Source organism: Macaca fascicularis, chromosome 9 (assembly GCF_037993035.2).
Source record: "Macaca fascicularis isolate 582-1 chromosome 9, T2T-MFA8v1.1".
Taxonomy (NCBI): Eukaryota; Metazoa; Chordata; class Mammalia; order Primates; family Cercopithecidae; genus Macaca; species Macaca fascicularis.
In genome coordinates this window covers 26,778,856-26,796,668 of record NC_088383.1, presented here as the reverse complement: position 1 = coordinate 26,796,668, position 17,813 = coordinate 26,778,856, and the positions used below count along the sequence as shown (strand labels likewise).

General features: G+C 36.2%; 1 protein-coding gene across 5 annotated transcripts in view; it reads right to left on the bottom strand.

The window, feature by feature from the left end:
- The window catches only part of MYO3A (myosin IIIA), a 272,505-nt gene that overhangs the window by 207,347 nt on the left and 47,345 nt on the right, over positions 1-17,813 (bottom strand). For all 5 annotated transcript variants that reach the window (XM_065520424.1, XM_045399709.2, XM_065520426.1 and 2 more), the window contains exon 5: positions 521-625. In XM_065520424.1, the coding sequence (XP_065376496.1) occupies positions 521-625 (105 nt within the window). The remainder of the gene's footprint in view (positions 1-520; positions 626-17,813) is intronic.

The window sequence follows — 17,813 nt, the reverse complement described above, 5'->3', positions numbered from 1 at the left end:
AACAAAAATTTTCAGATGATGTACTTGTATAAAATCAATAGGAAACACATAATAAAATTAACATTCAGACACTCAAATGTTTCACACTGAGTTAGTCACATCAAAGAACATAATTTCCAGTTTGAATCATATAAAAATTCACAAAATCAAAGCATGTTCCTTAGTTCTTAGCAAATATCATATCACAAATGTGTGAGTTTCAATGGAAGAAACTATTTCATATACTTGTTTAAGGTAATGGCCAAAAAACCCTATTATTAGTTTTCTATCTTCATCACTATCACAGTCTCAGAAATACACTTAAGAGGTCAGAATTCAGGATCCTGTTGGTACAATGAGAGTAGATTTGTAGTGGAAAAAAAGAATTAGCTATCCTGAACATGTAACATTTTGCACATATTCTTGCATCAATAAATATTAATGTAGTATAACTAGTGACATTTTTCTAAAAATAGGATCTACTTTTTTTTTAACTGGAACTGCTTCATAATTAATGCACAAACAATTTAAATTGCCTTACCATTAGTGCTTCATGTAAAATATAGGCAATTAGAGGCTCACTCATTCTTTCACCCCTCTTCAGAAATCCTTTCACAAGGTCAGTCACTGATCCTCCATTGCACAGCTAAACAAGAATATTTTAAGATGGCTATTAAAATACATGTGACATTTTATGTTCCTTCTAGAAAAGGTTTTCCAAAACATTTTTAAAAGTGTTCCAATGTTCTGTTTCAAATGATTAATGCCATTATCTTTTTGGTTTCATAAATAAAATGAATATATAAACTTATACTTGTGTAAAATTAATTCCTAGAACACAATTTTCACATGAATTAATTTTTAGAAGATAATTTGGAGACGCACTGAGCTTGATTTTCAAATTCAAGGATAAGAATTATGATTCTACAAATCATTCTCAAATTTTAGGATCTAGGGCTTAAAAACATTATTGATTTCTGATAGTTTAATCAATAGTGCAATAGATTGTCATCTCAAAACACAGTTACATACTATTTTGTATGTACATTAATTTAAAAATTTGAAAAAATTTCAGGATACATTATTATTACAGTAAGTATTACAAATAATATCTTAGAAAATTATCTAGAATATCATGTACCCATACGTACTTAGTATCCTCCTTCCCCTCCTCACCCCCAAAACAGGGAGAACGCCCATAGAAAAACAAGAGGAAGGAATATGGTAGGGGAGTTTTCCACATCTCAGTTCTCCAAAGTTAGGTAACATTAAATCCCACAGAAAACTTTCTAAAGAGCTGTATGTTTGCAGAACAGAGAAACACTGATATTAGCAGCAAATATTAACAGAAAAGGGAAGATAACTAGATGAATGGCCCTGGAACAAGAGAACGTCCCAGTGAAGCACTGACCCCACAAATCCTTGATCCTCCAATCCCTAATACTTTAGCCTTTGCCTTCAGCCTTGCCAAACGTCCCAGGGCTCCTTTCTGTCTGTGGTTTCCTTGCCCATCACCCTGACGTACTGGGCCTCCTCCTTTCCCACCTGCTTGGGAACTAAAGAAACCATCATTTCGCTGACTCTCTTCTAACCCCAGGCAGAAGGTGAAAGAAAATTGAAAAACTGAATAAATTTTCTCATGCAATTTTTCTAATGTGGTGATTAGGTTTTATTGGAGGCCTGAATGCTTTTGGTACACTGTGGATTAGATAATAATAGTTAAGATGAATTGCATACTTACTTTGTGCCAGGCACATTTCTAATCTGTTTATATGATTATCTCTAAACCTCACCACAGTCTGAAGTAGGTAATATCATCTTCATGTTAAAGATGAAAAAACTGAGGCACATTTATAATTGGTGTTTTTCTTCATTCAAAGAAAACTTCTTTCAGGTTATACAGGAGTATGTGCAGCCTAGCACTCAAGATTTGCATTTTTCTTATGTATCAGGAAGGGTAATACCCTTTTAGCTGCATAAACAAAAGAGTGTTGCTGCCCCAGAAGCAGAATAAAAGGTCAGACTGGCTCCACTGTGGCCTAGTGCTACTGGCTCACAAAAGTACTCACAATTGATTGAAAAGAAATTGTATCTTTTAAACTGCAAGCTGCTTATTAAAAAAAAAAAAGTCAAAAAACTAAGTTTGGCTGGGTGCAGTGGCTCACATCTGTAATCCAGCCCTTTAGCAGGCCAAGGTGAAAGGATCACTTGAGGCTAGGAGTTAGAGACCAGCCTGGGCAACACAGGAAGACCCCTGTCTCTAAAATAATTTTTTATAAAAATTAGCCAGGCATAGTGGCACATAGCTGAGGTTCAGCTATTTGGTAGGCTGAGGCAGGACTGCACGAGTCTATGAGTTCAAGGCTGCAATGAGCTACTGCATCCATCTAGGTGACAGAGTGAGACACTGTCTCTAAAAAAAAAAAGTTAAAAAAAAAAACAAAAAAACCCACAAATTTTAGGGCTGCTTTTTAAACTTCTAGAAAGCACTGTAGGGAGACTAAATTTATCTTCCTATTTCTCCAAAGTCTGGTCTCTATTTGGCTGTACTTTCTGCAATTGACTATCATGTTAATACAAGAGTAAATATTTGGCTTCTTTGACTTAGCATAATGCATTTCAGATTCATCTATGTTGCACATTCTTTTTCTAAATGCTGTTTTAATGTTTTTTAATTCCTTTTTTTTAATGCTGAGTATTCCACTGAATGGATGAACCACTGTTTATTCATTTATAAAACTGAAAGGCATTTGAATTGTTTTTGGCAATTATAAGTGAAACTGCTATGAACATTCACCTGCAGATTTTGATGTGAATATAAGTTTTCATTTCTCTTGGGTAAATACAAAGAGAGGAAACTGCTGAATCCTATGGGTTACATATTTAACTGTCTCTGCATCAGTCAGACTGTTTCCCATGGCGGCTATGGTTACACCATCTGCAGCCCCTCTAGCAATGTATCAGAGTTCTAGTTGTTCCATATCTTCATCAGCACTTGACATTGTGAGGTGTTTTGTTAAAGCCATTCTATTTATTTATTTATTTTACTTATTTTATTTTTATTTAAATTTTTTAAAATTTCAATAGGTTTTTAGGGAACAGGTAGTGTTTGGTTACATGAATAAGTTCTTTAGTGGTGATTTCTGAGATTTTGGTGTGCCTATCATCCGAGCTGTGTACACTGTACACAATGTGCTGTCTTTTATCCCTCACCACCCACCCACACTTTCCCCCGAGTCCCCAATGTCCAGTGTATTATTCTTACGCCTTTGTGTCCTCATAGCTTAGCTCCACATATGAGTGAGAACACATGATGTCTGGTTTTCCATTCCTGAGTTACTTCACTTAGAATAATGTAGAATAATCATCTCCAATTCCATCCAGGTTGCTGTGAATGCTATTATTTCATTCCTTTTTATGGCTGAGTACTATTCAATCACATATATATACACATATATATGTGTATATATATGTGTATATATAATATATCACATTTTCTTTATCCACCTCTTCATTGATGGGCATTTGGGCTGGTTCCATGTTTTTGCAATTGCAAATTGTGCTGCTATGAACATGTGTGTACAAGTATCTTCTTCATATAATGATTTCTTTTCCTCTGGGTAGATACCTAGTAGTGGGATTGCTGGATCAAATGGTAGATTGACTTTTAGTTCTTTAAGGAATCTCTACACTGTTTTCCATAGTGGTTCCATAGTGGTGTTGATGGGAGTGTAAAAGTGTTCCCTTTTCACTGCTTCCACACAAACATCTATTATTTTTTGAGTTTTTGATTATGGCCATTCTTGAAGGAGTGAGGTGGTTTCACATTGTGGTTTTGATTTGCATTTCTCTGATAATTAGTGATGTTGAGCATTTTTTCATATGCTTTTTGACCACTTGTGTATCTTCTTTTGAGAACTGTCTATTCACGTCTTTAGCCCACTTTTTGATGGGATTTTTTTTTTTTTCTTGCTGATTTGTTTGAGTTCTTTGTAGATCCTGGATATTAGTTCTTCATCAGATATACAGATTTTGAAGATTTTCTCTCACTATGTGGGTTGTCTTTTAACTCTACTGATTATTTATTTTGCTGTGCAGAAGCTTTTTAGTTTAATTAAGTTCCATCTATCTTTGTTTTTGTTGCATTTGTTTTCGGGTTCTTGGTCATGAAGTCTTTGCCTAAGCCAATGTCTAAAAGGGTTTTTCCCATATTATTTTCTAGAATCTTTATGGATTCAAGTCTTAGATTTAAGTCTTTGATCCATCTTGAGTTGCTTTTTGTGGAAGGTAAGAGATGAGAATCCAGTTTCATTCTTCCATATGTGGCTTGCCAATTATTCCAGCACCATTTGTTGAATAGAGTATCCTTTCCCCACTTCATGTTTTTGTTTGCTTTGTTGAAGATCAATTGGCTGTGGTATTTGGCTTTATTTCTAGGTTCTCTATTCTGTTCCATTGGTCTATGTGCCTGTTTTTATATCAGTACCATGCTGTTTTGGTGACTATGGCCGATAGTGTAGTTTGAAGGTGGGTAATGTGATGCCTCCAGATTTATTCTTTTTGCTTAGCGTTGCTTTGGCTATTTGGGCTCTTTTTTGGTTCCATATGAATTTCACGATTGTTTTTTCTAGTTCTGTGAAGAATGATAGTGGTATTTTGATGGAAATTGCATTGAATTTGTGGATTGCTTTTGGCAGTATGGTCATTTTCACAATATTGATTCTACATATCCATGAGCATCGGTTGTGTTTCCACTTTTTTGTGTCATCTGTGATTTCTTTCAGTACTGCTTTGTAGTTTTCCTTGTAAGAGGTCTTTCACATCCTTGGTTGGATATATTCCTAAATAGCTTATTTATTTATTTTTGCAGCTATTGTGAAAGACGTTGAGTTATTGATTTGATTCTCAGCTTAGGTGCTGTTGGCATATAGCAGAGCCACTGATTTGTGTACACGAATTTTGTTTCCTGAAATTTTGCTGAATTCATTTACCAGTTGTAGGAGATTTTTGGATGAGTCTTTAGGATTTTTCTAAGTATAAGATCATATCATCAGCAAAGAGTGACAGTTTGACTTCCTCTTTACTGATTTGAATGTTCTTTATTTCTTTCTCTTGACTGATTGCTCTGGCAAGGAATTCTAGTACTATGTTGAATAGAAGTGGTGAAAGTGGGCATCCTTGTCTTGTTCCAGTTCTCAGGGGGAATGCTTTCAACTTTACCCTGTTCAGTATAATGTTGGCTGTGGGTTTGTCATTGATGGTTTTTATTACCTTAAGGTATTTCCTTTCTATGCCAATTTTCCTGAGGGGTTTAATCATAAAGCGATGCTGGATTTTGTCAAATGCTTTTTCTGCATCTATTGAGATGATCATGTAATTATTATTTTTAATTCTGTTTATGTAGTGTGTCACATTTGTTGACTTACATATGTTAAACTATCCCTGGATCCCTGGTATAAAACCCACTTGATCATGGTGAATTATTGTTTCGATATGCTGTTGGATTCAGTTTGCTTGTATTTTGTTGAGGATTTTTGCATCTATGTGCATCAGGGATATGTAGTTTTCTTCGGGTCTGCAGTTTTCTTTTTTTGTTATGTCCTACCCTGGTTTTGGTATTAGGATGATACTGGCTTCATAGAATGATTTAGGGGAATTCCCTCTTTCTCTATCTTTTGGAATAGTATCAATAGGATTGATACCAATTCTTCTTTGAATGTCTGATAGAATTCAGCTGTGAATCTGTCTGATCCTGGACTTTTTTTGGTTGGCAATTTTTTTTATTACCATTTTAATCTCACTGCTTGTTATTAGTCTGTCAGAGATTCTATATCTTCCTGGTTTAATCTAGGAGGGTTATATTTCCAGGAATTTATCCATCTTCTCTAGATTTTCTGGTTTATGTGCTCAAAGGTGTTCACAGTATCCTTGAAAAATCTTTTGTATTTCTCTGGTATCAGTTGTAATATCTCCCATTTTGTTTTCAATTGAGCTTATTTGTATCTTCTGTCTTCTTTTCTTGGTTAATCTTTGTCTAACCAGCTTTTTATTTCATTTGTCTGTTGTATTTTTTGTTTGTTTCAGTTCCATTTAGTTCTATTCTAATCTTCATTATTTCTTTTCTTCTGCTGGGTTTGGGTTTGGATTGTTTTTGCTTCTCCAGTTCTGTGAGGTGTGACTTTAGATTGTATATATTTGTGCTCTTTCAGAAGTTTTTTTTTTTTTTGAGACGGAGTCCTGCTTTGTCACTCAGGCTGGAGTGCAGTGGCGTGATCTCAGCTCACTGCAACCTCTGCCTCTGGGGTTCAAGCAATTCTCCTGCCTCAGTCTCCCAAGTAGCTGGGACTACAGTCACACACCGTCATGCCCAGCTAATTTTTTGAATTTTAGTAGAAACGTGGTTTCACCGTGTTGCCCAGGCTGGCTGCAAACTCCTGAGCTCAGGCAATCTGCCTGCCTCCGCTTCACAAAGTGCTGGGATGAGCCACCAAGCCCAGCCTCAGACTTTCTGATGTAGGGATTTAATGCTATGAACTTTCCTCTTAGCACCGCTTTTGCTGTATCCCAGAGTTTTTGATAGGTTGTGTCACTATTATTGTTCAGTTCAAAGAATTTTTTAATCTCCATCTTGATTTCATTGTTGACCAGTGATCATTTAGGAGCAGGTTATTTAATTTCCATGTATTTGCAAGATTTTGAGGGTTCCTTTTGGAGTTGATTTCCAATTTTATTCCACTGTGGTCTTGATATGGCTTTGATGACTGGAGGAACACCAGGGTTTTTGGTTTTGTGCTGATAGGACACAGACACATGTGGAGTGGTTTTAAGGAGCGAAAAGTTTAATGTGCAAGAAAGAGGAAGAGAACAGCTTCCCTGTACAGAGACAAGGGAAGGGGGCTTGGAACAAAAAGAAACCCTGTGTGAGGTAGAAAGGTAGTTTATTATATCAGGAGGCTGGAGGAGGTGGTGTCTGGTTTGCATAGGGCCCAGGGGATTGGTTTGACTAGGTGTGTTATTTATGTAGCCTGCGAAAAACCTGGCCCCTTTACCTTAAGTTTATGTGAGTTCTCATGTGTTAGGTGAGTCTTCTGAAGACAGTAGAAACTTGGTTGGTAAATTCTTATCCATTCTGTTACTCTGTATCATTTAAGTGGAGTATGTAGGCCATTTACATTCAATGCTAGTACTGAGATGTGAGGTACTATTCTATTCATCATGATATTTGTTGCCTGAATACCTTGATTCTTTTTCATTGTGTTATTTTTATATAGGTTCTGTGAGATTTATGCTTTAAGGAGATTCTATTTCGTTGTATTTGGAGGATCTCTTTCAAGATTTAGAGCTCCTTTTACCAGTTCTTGTAGTGCTGGCTTGGTAGTGGTGAATTCTCTCAGCATTTGTTTGTCTGGAAAAGACCTTCTTTCCTTAATTTATGAAGCTTAGTTTCTCTGGATACAAAATTCTAGGCCGATAATTGTTTTGTTTAAGGAAGTTAAAAATTGGACCTCAATCCCTTTGAGCTTGTAGGGTTTCTGCTGAGAAATCTGCTGTTAATCTGATATGTTTTCTTTTATAGGTTACCAGATGCTTTTGCCTCACAGCTCTTAAGATTCTTTCCTTTGTCTTGACTTTAGATAACCTGATGACTATATGCCTAGGCAATGATGTTTTGCGATGAATTTCCCAGGTGTTGTTTGAGCTTCTTGTATTTGGATATATTTGCTAGATCTTTAGCAAGGCTGGGAAGTTTTCCTCAATTATTCCCTCAAATATGTTTTCCAAACTTTTAGATTTCTCTTCTTCCTCAGGAGCACCAATTATTCTTAGGTCTGGATATTTAACATAGTCCCAAATTTCTTGGAGGCTTTATTCACTTTTCAAAATTCATTTTTCTGGCCGGGCATGGTGGTTCATACCTGTAATCCAGCACTTTCGGAGGCCAAGGCAGGCAGATCACAAGGTCAGGAGATCAAGACCATCCTGGCTAACATGGTGAAACCCCATCTCTACTAAAAATACAAACAAAAAATTAGCCAGGTGTGGTGGTGGGCACCTGTAGTCCCAGCTACTCGGGAGGCTGAGACAGGAGAATGGTGTGAACCCAGGAGTTGGAGCTTGCAGTGAGCCAAGATGGTGCCACTGCGCTCCAGCCTGGGCGACAGATTGAGACTCCGTCTCAAAAAAAAAAAAAAAAAAATTCATTTTTCTTTGTCTTTGATTGATTGGATTAATTAAAAAGCCTTGTTTTCAAGCTCTGACGTTCTTTCTTCTGCTTGTTCAATTCTATTGCTGAGACTTTCAAGTGAATTTTGCATTTCTCTAATTGTGTCCTTGATTTCCAGAAGCTGTGATTGTTTTTTATTTATGTTATCTATTTAACATTTCACTGAAGAATTTTCCTTTCATATCCTGTATCATGTTTTTAATTTCTTTAAGTTAGACTTCACCTATCTCTGGTGCCTCCTTGATGAGCTTAAAATTTGACCTTCCGAATTCTTTTTCTGGCAATTCAGAGATTTCATCTTGGTTTGGGTTCATTGCTGGTGTACTGGTATGATCTTTTGGAGGTGACAAAGAATCTTGTTTTGTCATATTACTAGAATTGTTTTTCTGGTTCCTTCTCATTTGAGTAGTCTATGTCAGAGGGAAGATCTGGAATTTAGGGGCTGCTGTTCAGATTTTTTTGTCCCACAGGGTGCTCCCTTGATACTGTGTTCTCTCCATTTCACTAGGAATGGGGCTTTTTAAGATCCCAACTGTAGTTATTGGTTTTGCTCTTCTGTTTCCAGCCACCCAGTGGAGCCACCAGGCTCTGGGTTAGTACTGGGGAGTGTCTGCAAAGAGTCCTGTAATGTGATCCGTCTTCAGGTCTTGCAGCTGTGGATACCAATACCTGCACTGGTGGAGGTAGCAGGGGAGTGAAGTGGGCTTAGTGAAGGTCTTTGGTTGTGTTTTTGTTCAGTGCACTGGTTTTGTCTTGGTTGGCCTCCAGCCAGGAGGTGGTGCTTTCAATAGCACATCAGCTGCAATCCTATAGAGAGCATGCAAACTTGCTCTAGGGACACCTGGGTAGGTATTCAGTTTTCTTAGGTGGTGAGCAGGGCCATAGAGCTTCCAAGAGTTTTTGTCTTCCAAGACCTTTGTCTTTGGCTACCAGAGTGGGTAGAGAAAGACCACCAGGTAGGGGCAGGGATAGGTGTGTCTGAGCTCACCCTCTCCTTGGCTGGGGCTCGCTGTGGCTGCTGTGGGGGATGACGATGTAGTTCCCAGTCCAGTGGAGTTATATTCCCAGGGAGATTATGTCTGCCTCTGCTGAGTCACACAGGTCACCAGTAAAGTGGGGGTAAGCTGGCATGCACAGGCCTCACCCAGCTCCCACACAGCCTAAAGGCCAGTCTCACTCCCACCGTGCCCCACCAACAGCACCCAGTCTATTTCCAGCCAGCTGGTAACCAGGGCTGAGAGCTTGCCCCAGACTACGAGCCTCCCCATTGAGAAAGCAAGCAGACTCAGTTTTCTGGCATCTCAGGAAACCTGAGGAGGTGATCCAGTTCCTTCAAAATATCTCAGATTTCCCAGTATGTTCCTGTGGTAGGTAGTTCTTGGAGCAAAAGTTCATGATGTGAGTCTTTACACACTGCTCTGTCTGTCTTGAGTAGGAGCTGCAAGTTAGTCTTGCCTCCTATCCACCATCTTAATCCTGTTAAAGTCATTCTAAATGATAGCAGTATCTCATTGTGATTTTAGAGTAGATTTTTCCTAATGACTAATAACATTGACCATCTTTTCATGTACTTATTTGCCATCCATATATTTTCTCTGGCGAAACATCCAATTTTTTGTTCATTTTTTCACTGCTTATTTACTTTCTCATTGTTGAGTTTTGAGAGCTTTTTATATATTATGGATATAAGTCCTTTATCATAATAGATGTTTTGGAAGTATTTTCTCCCACCCTGTGGCTTGCCCTTTTATTTTAAGTGTCTTTTGAAGAGCAGAAGCTCCAAACTGATCATTTAAAACAAATTTATAAAATGTGCTTTTTTATGTCTAAATTTTTTTTTCCTAATTCAAAGTCACAAAGTTTTTCTCCTATAATTTCCTTAGGAACTTTATAGTTTTCAGTTTTACATACAGGTAGGTCTGTGATCCTTTTTGACTTAATTTTTGTATATAGTGTGATGTATGATATGGTTGGTATATGGATGTCAAATTATTACAGTACACTTTTCTATTAGTGATAAGTGTCCAAGAAACAGGAGATACAACTCTGAATTGTGTTTAAAATCTAGTTGCAAACACCAAGAATGGGGAAACGTTAAATACATATTGCTGAGTGAAAGAAGGCAATCTGAAAAGGCTACATACTGCGTGATTCCAATTATATAACACTCTGGAAAAAGCAAAAGTGGAGATAATAAAAAGATTAGTAATTGCTAGGGGTTCAGGGGAGAGGGAGGGATGAATAGGTACAGCACAGACAATTTTTAGGGCAGTGAATCTACTCTATGTGATACTGTAATGATTGATACAGATCATCATACAGTTGTCAAAATCCATAAAATGTATAACACTAGGAAACCCTAATGTAAACTATGGATTTTGGTTAACAATAATATATCATCCTTGGCTCAGTTGTAACAAATGTACCACACTAGTGCAAGATCAAGTTTATGTAGCTCTTTACTTTCTGCTCAATTTTTCTGCAAAACTAAAACTGCTCAAAATATAAAGTCTATCAATTTGTTTTAAAAATATAGTTGCCAACACCAAGAATATACAAAAAAGACCTGAAATAATATGAAGCACACAAAATTAATCCAAGTTCAATACAAATGAAGTCCCCCTAGAATGTATTCTCCAGAATGAAATCATTCTACTCATGACTGAATTTTATAACCAATACATTTTTACACAAGTGAGGTATTGACACATTTATATATAAATGTTTTCATAATGTAATACTTTTGATTAAGAAAATGGACTTTAGAAGAATCATAATTTATTCCTTTAAAATCAACAAGTATTTATTGAATTGTTACTATATGCAAAACATTGAGTAGGTGCTCAAGTGCATCAAAGATGACTAGGACGGCTTCTTTTCTCAAGAGGCTTAAAATACAATCAGAATAGTGAGGGATTTTTGTTGTTCTTATTGCTGTTTGTTTTGCCTGGAGGAGATTTTATAACCATTATGTGGGTTTTTCACCCAGGCTGGAGTGCAGTGGCTCAAACTTGGCTCACTGCAAGCTCCGCCTTCCAGGTTCACCCCATTCTCCTGCCTCAGCCTACGGAGTAGCTGGGACTACAGGCGCACGCCACCACGCCCGGCTAATTTTTTGTATTTTTTAGTAGAGACAGGGTTTCACTGTGTTAGCCAGGGTGGTCTCGATCTCCTAACCTCGTGATCTGCCCACCTTGGCCTCCCATAGTGCTGGGATTACAGGTGTGAGCCACCACGCCTGGCCTTTCCTTGTTTTTTGTTTGTTTTGCCTGGGGGAGATTTTATAACCAGCAGACACTTCACAATGTTTGAAAATATGTTTTATTGTCAAGGCTGTGAAACTACTATTGGCATCTAGAGGCCAGGAATGCTGCTAAACATACAACAGTGCACAGGAAAAGGCTCCATAACAAACATTTATCTAAGCCAAAATGTCAACAGTGCCAACGCTGAAAAGCCCCTCATTAGAGGGAAAAACACAATGACCTAGATTATATGTCAGGTCTTGAATCATAGTTATGTGGTAAAAGAATTATGTGCAAAGTACTATAGAATTTCACAGAGAGACTGACAACATTGAGTCAAAAGGGAAAAAATAAAAGGTTTTAAAGAGAATATTAAATCTGCTGTCATATATGTTGACAACACTTTTCTACAGATTGTTTTGGTATGTTTTCTTTGGTTATGATGTCTTCTGGAACACAGAAGTACACTTGGGAGGGTAGGTTGGGTGATTCAAATTTATCAACTTTTTCTGTATGTTCACTGTTTTCTGTTTTTTTGTTTTTTGGGTTTTTTTTGTTTTTTGTTTTTTTGTAATACTCACAAGAAAAGCTTTTCTCCAAACTAAGACAATATTTTGTGACCCTGGTAAGATGGTGATTAAATCATTTTCTTACTACAACTACTTAAACTTACTAGATTTTTAAAAACAAGCATATATATTAAAACAAAAGCAAGACATTTTTAATAGTTAAAAAAGAAACAATGCTATTCACTCTAATAACTGCAAATACTGTACTCTAATTCTGTAGAAGCCATTGATTTGGCTTGTAGTGCAGGAGATACACCCTCACAATTGATTGTACACTAAAATGGAACGAGTGGCTCTCTTCAGAAAGAAAGACCAGTTAAAGTCACACTAGAATGTGAGGTGAAAGACATGAATACCAATTCTCTAAGAACTCCAGGAAAAATTAGTGGTGACAAAAAAAATGATTTCATAATCCTCTATTTTACAGATCTAAGCAAACAATATGGAAAAAAATTATAATCAAACATTTCCAGACAATGAAGTAGTAGACAAGAGGCCATAATAATAGTCTGCACATACCAAAAATATGACCCACCATTACCACTAGCAACAATAGTACCACATCAAAGGGATAAAATACACAAATCTTTCTGAAAATATAAATATAGAAATCTAAAGCATATAAACAAATTCTCCCCATGAAATTTGTTTTCTGGCTTGAATTTCACCTGATGAATTCCCTTAAGATGTTATTAGTTATCTGAGCAATTCAACTAAGACAGTAATTTCCTACATAGGATCTATAATTCTGTATATTCTGTAATATTCTTATAGTCTCATTTATATTAGCTAAGTATTTTATAGAAATAATAATGTACAATTTTAGGTGGTATATGACTTAATTTGATATCATTTGGCTGTTTCCCCACCCAAATCTCATCTTCAATTCTCATGTGTTGTGGGAGAGACCTGGTGGGAGGTAACTGAATCATGAGGGCAGGTCTTTCCTGTGCTTTTCTCCTGATAGTGAATAAGTCTCACGAGATTTGATGGTTATAAAAAGAGGAGTTTCCCTGCATAAGCACTCCTCTCTTTGCCTGCTGCCATCCATGTAAGATGTGACTTGCTCCTCCTTGACTTCTGCCATGATTGTGAGGCTTCCCCAGCCAAGTGTAAGTACAATTAAACCCCTTTCTTTTATAAATTGCCCAGTCTCAGGTATGTCTTTATCAGCAGTGTGAAAATGGACTAATACATCATTCCTATTCCAATAAACATAGCCACTTAATTTTTCAAGATAAAAGTCACTTAAATAAAAACAAACTCAAAATCATTCTCTAAATTTAACATATGAAAGGAATAGAATACATTATTAAAACAAGATATTCAAATTTTACTTATAAATCACACAGTATATTTGAAAATATTAAAAGCCTTATTTCCTTTATGTCTTCTGCTATATCGTTTTGCTATACATGTTATAAAAAATAATTCACATTAGAAGCCAGAGATTTGGTAGTAAATAACAAAAAAACTATATACAATTGCAAAGAGATAGCAACACTGATATCAGAAACAGAACCTCACCACTCCTGTCTCCCCGAAATACTGAGACTCTTCTATGTGATACTTTTGGATATTTCTATCTGGAAGTGGAAGTGAGATGGTGGACAAAGAGAAAGGAGAAATGCTTTTCTCTTTTGTGCATCTATTTTGTAAAGAACACATACTAAGGTTTGTTAACGTCTAGTATTTATGGCTCAGTAAGTTAATCAATGTAAATCTAGACTCTTTTCAAAGTCACAAAATTCTCATTTTACAAAATATGAAACACACGAGTTTTATTCATTCATTCATTTAAGTTACACTAAGAAAAAATACACCTGACTTATTTTAATTTTTAAGAGATTAGGGACAGAAAATCACAAATGACAAAATTTTTTAAATCAAATATTTTCTCAATCGTTTTGCTTTGAATATATATCGGTTTATCTGCTTGACTATGGCTTTATCTGCTGTTAGGGAAACCACTAGGTGAGGCTCACATGAACCTGGCCAGGAGAAACTGAAGTTCTTAATAATCCTCTTCCCTTGAACCCTGCCCATCCCCTCCTGTACCTGTTTCATACAGGGAATTTATTTCTCTGTTACCAAAGTAGGATCAGTGGTTTAGTTTTCAGAACAGAAAAAGTTTTCTGAATGAAACTTCAAGAAGTTTGATTAAAATGGAAAAGAAATTGGAGGAGGAAGTTAATAGACAAAGATGGAAATTATTAAACAGACTGTTGATAACTAAATATCAATATACCACAAATTACTTTGTGTCTGAAAATCTTCCTAAAGAACCTCCAAATATGAACATACCATGAACTCTCTAATTCTTCATTTAGAATTAGTGAAATTTCAAATATGGTCTTTTGTGAAATATACTTTTCTTCAACTAGCATAAAATATCCTTCTTATATAAAGAAAAGTAATAAGATAATATTCAAACTGAAATGTGAGTTTTAAAAAATAAATATGAAGAATTAAAATATCTTAAATGAAAAGCAAATACTGTGTAATTAGGCAACAGATAATAAAAAATAAAAATGACCTTGTTTCCCTTTAAAAACAATTGCATCCAGGTGAATGAATTATGTCGTATTTAGCCTATGCAATTTTTAAATCACCAAGATAGACTAAAAAGGGGATTTTATAATAGTAGAATGAAAAATAATTATGTATAGCTTTGCAACACAATGCTAAAATAGACCTTAGTGTTCTTTAATCAAACAAAATTGAAGTATAATTTTCCTACACCAGAGCTACACTAATTAAATAACAGAGCAGCACTGAAAATGAATTTTCTACCCTGGCTGTAGCCAAACATTTCAAAATGAAACTAAATCAAAAAGTATGTTATATAAACAGATCATTGCAGCTAACTTCCAAAGACAGCCTTTGTAAGTTCTTTGAATGTATTCTGTCTTTAGGAGAGGACACGAGATTTTTACTCAAATTTCTGAAAAAGGATTGCTAATTTCTATAGTTGGCATTTTTGGCTTTGTTGTTTTTCAATTGTTTTTTGTTTATTCTAAGAATGTTTTAAGGCCATTAGCTTAGTCTGACTATATTCTGTGTGAGGCTACAAAAGCAGAAACTCTGTTTTTCTAATATTCATTCCTGTTTTCACTTTGCTCATTATAAAAGTGCTATCAATATTCATGCTTGAGTCTTTTGGAAACACTAATCTTTAGCAAATACCTACACGTGAAACTTCTGCATCATGTGGTAGGTGTATGTGTCACGTTATAAGACACTGCTGTATGTTTCCAAAGTAACTGAACTGTTTTACACTGCCATAAGCAGTGTATAAGAGTCCAGTTGGCTCTGCCACCTCACCAATACTCAGTACTATCAGTGTTTTAATTTTAGCCATTTTAGCAAATGTCTAACTGCATTTCATTGTGGTTTTAAATTTCCCCAAAGACTAAAGATGTTGAACATATTTTATGTATATGGCATTGTACAATGTCCAAAGTTCTTGCTTACTACTTTTAAACTGGATGGGTATGCTTTATTAGATAAAATTCCCACTATTCCTAGTGTGCTGACAGCGTTTATCACATATGGGTAGTGAATTTCAGCATGTCTTTCATGATTTTTATCCACTTTGATTCTGTTAATGCAATTGTGGTGCAGAGAATTTTTAATGTTTTAACAAATGCATTTTAATGTTTTAACAAACTTGCACTCACTCTTGAAATAAACTCCATTCAGTCATGATGTATTAATATTTTTATATAGTGCTAGATTTTATTTGTTAATACTCTGTGAAGTACTTTACATATGAGTTCATGTGGAATGTCAGACTCAATTTTTTTGTGATGCCTTTGTCTTCTTTCAACATTGTTGAGAAATAGAAGTAAAATCCTAAGCATCCCAGACAACTGAACAGACCCTCTCTTGGCCAAGTAGACCCTAGAGAAACTTTAAAAACTAAGTCCCCAGCCATGATGGGATAAGTTGGACACGTGTCAATAAGGTCATAAGGGCACAGAGTAAATGAAGAAACATTCAAGATCATAACACAATCTCAGTTGGAACTGTAGGAGTCTGTGGCACTTGAGCCATCTTCTCCCTCAAACATCCCCAGCCAGTTCAGTGTGAAGCAAGGTGTCACTTTAAGAGATGTTGACCCCTGTCTCAGCTGCCAGCTCCTGAGCAGTGGCTCAGAGAGTTTGCCCAGAAGGAGAGGCAGGTCATAAGAACAAAGAATTCCAAAGCTCTCCTCAGTGGTCCTGACTGTATTTGGGAGACAGTGTGGGAAAATTAAAGCCTAAGAGTACTCTTAACAAGAGTGAGATTTTGATAATTACACTGAGGCTGATAACTCCATGACAGCAACAAGCTAACCATAGGCTGGATAGCTTAGCAAATATAATTTTTTTTGGAATTTATACATTTTTAAAAAATATTTCACTTTAAGTTCCAGGATACATGTGCAGAACGTGCAGGTTTGTTACATAGGTATATATGTACCATGGTGGTTTGCCTCACCTATCAACCTGTCATGTAGGTGTTAAGCCCTGCATGCATTAGGTATTTACCCTAATGCTCTCCCTCCCCTCAACACCCAACCCCACCCCCCGACAGGCCCTGGTGTTTCTTGTTCCCCTCCCTATGTCCATGTGTTCTCATTGCTTAACTCCTACTTATGAGTGAGAACATATGGTGTTTGGTTTTCTGTTCCTGTGTTAATTTGCTAAGGATGATAGCTTTCAGTGTCATCCATGTCTCTGCAAGGGAAATGATCTCATTCCTTTTGTATGGCTGCATAGTATTCCATGGTGTATACATATCACATTTTCTTTATCCAGTCTATCACTGATGGGCATTTGGGTTGGTTCCATGTCTTTGCTATTGTAAATAGTGCAGGAATAAACATATGTGTGTATGTGTCTTTATAGTAGAATGATTTATATTCCTTGGGGTATATACCCAGTAATGGGATTGCTGGGTCAAGTGGTATTTCTGGTTCTAGATCCTTGAGGAATTGCCACACTGTCTTCCACAATGGTTGAACTAATTTACATTCCCACTAACAGTATAAAAGCATTCCTATTTCTCCACAGACTCCCCAGCATCTATTGTTTCTTGACTTTTTAATAAATATCATTCTGACTGGTGTGATTTGGTATCTCATTATGGTTTTGACTTGTATTTCTCTAATGATCAAAGATGTTGAGCTTTTTTCATATGTTTATTGGCCACATAAATGTCTTCTTTTCAGAAGTGTCTGTTCATATCGTTTGCCCACTTTTTGATGGTTTTTGTTTTTTTTCCCTGTAAATTTTTTTCAGTTTCTTGTAGATTCTGGATATTAGTCCTTTGTTGGATGGGTAGATTGCAAAAATTTTTTCTCATTCTGTAGGCTGCCTGTTGACTCTGACGATAGTTTCTTTTGCTGTGCAGAAGCTCTTTAGTTTAATTAGATCCCATTTGTCGATTTGGGCTTTTGTTGCAATTGCTTTTGGTGTTTTCGTTATGAAATCTTTGCCCATGCCTACGTCCTGAATGGTACTGCCTAAGTTGTCTTCTAGGGTTTTTATGGTTTTTGGTTTTACATTTAAGTCTTTAATCCATCTTGCATTAATTTTTTTATAAGGTATAAGGAAGGGGTCCAGTTTCAGTTTTCTGCATATGGCTAGCCAGTTGTCCCAATACCATTTATTAAATAGGGAATCCTTTCCCAGTTGCTTGTTTTTGTCAGGTTGGTCAAATATCAGATGGTTATACATGTGTGGTGTTATTTCTTAGGTGTCTGTTATGTTCCATTGATCTATATGTCTGTTTTGGTACCCGTACCATGCT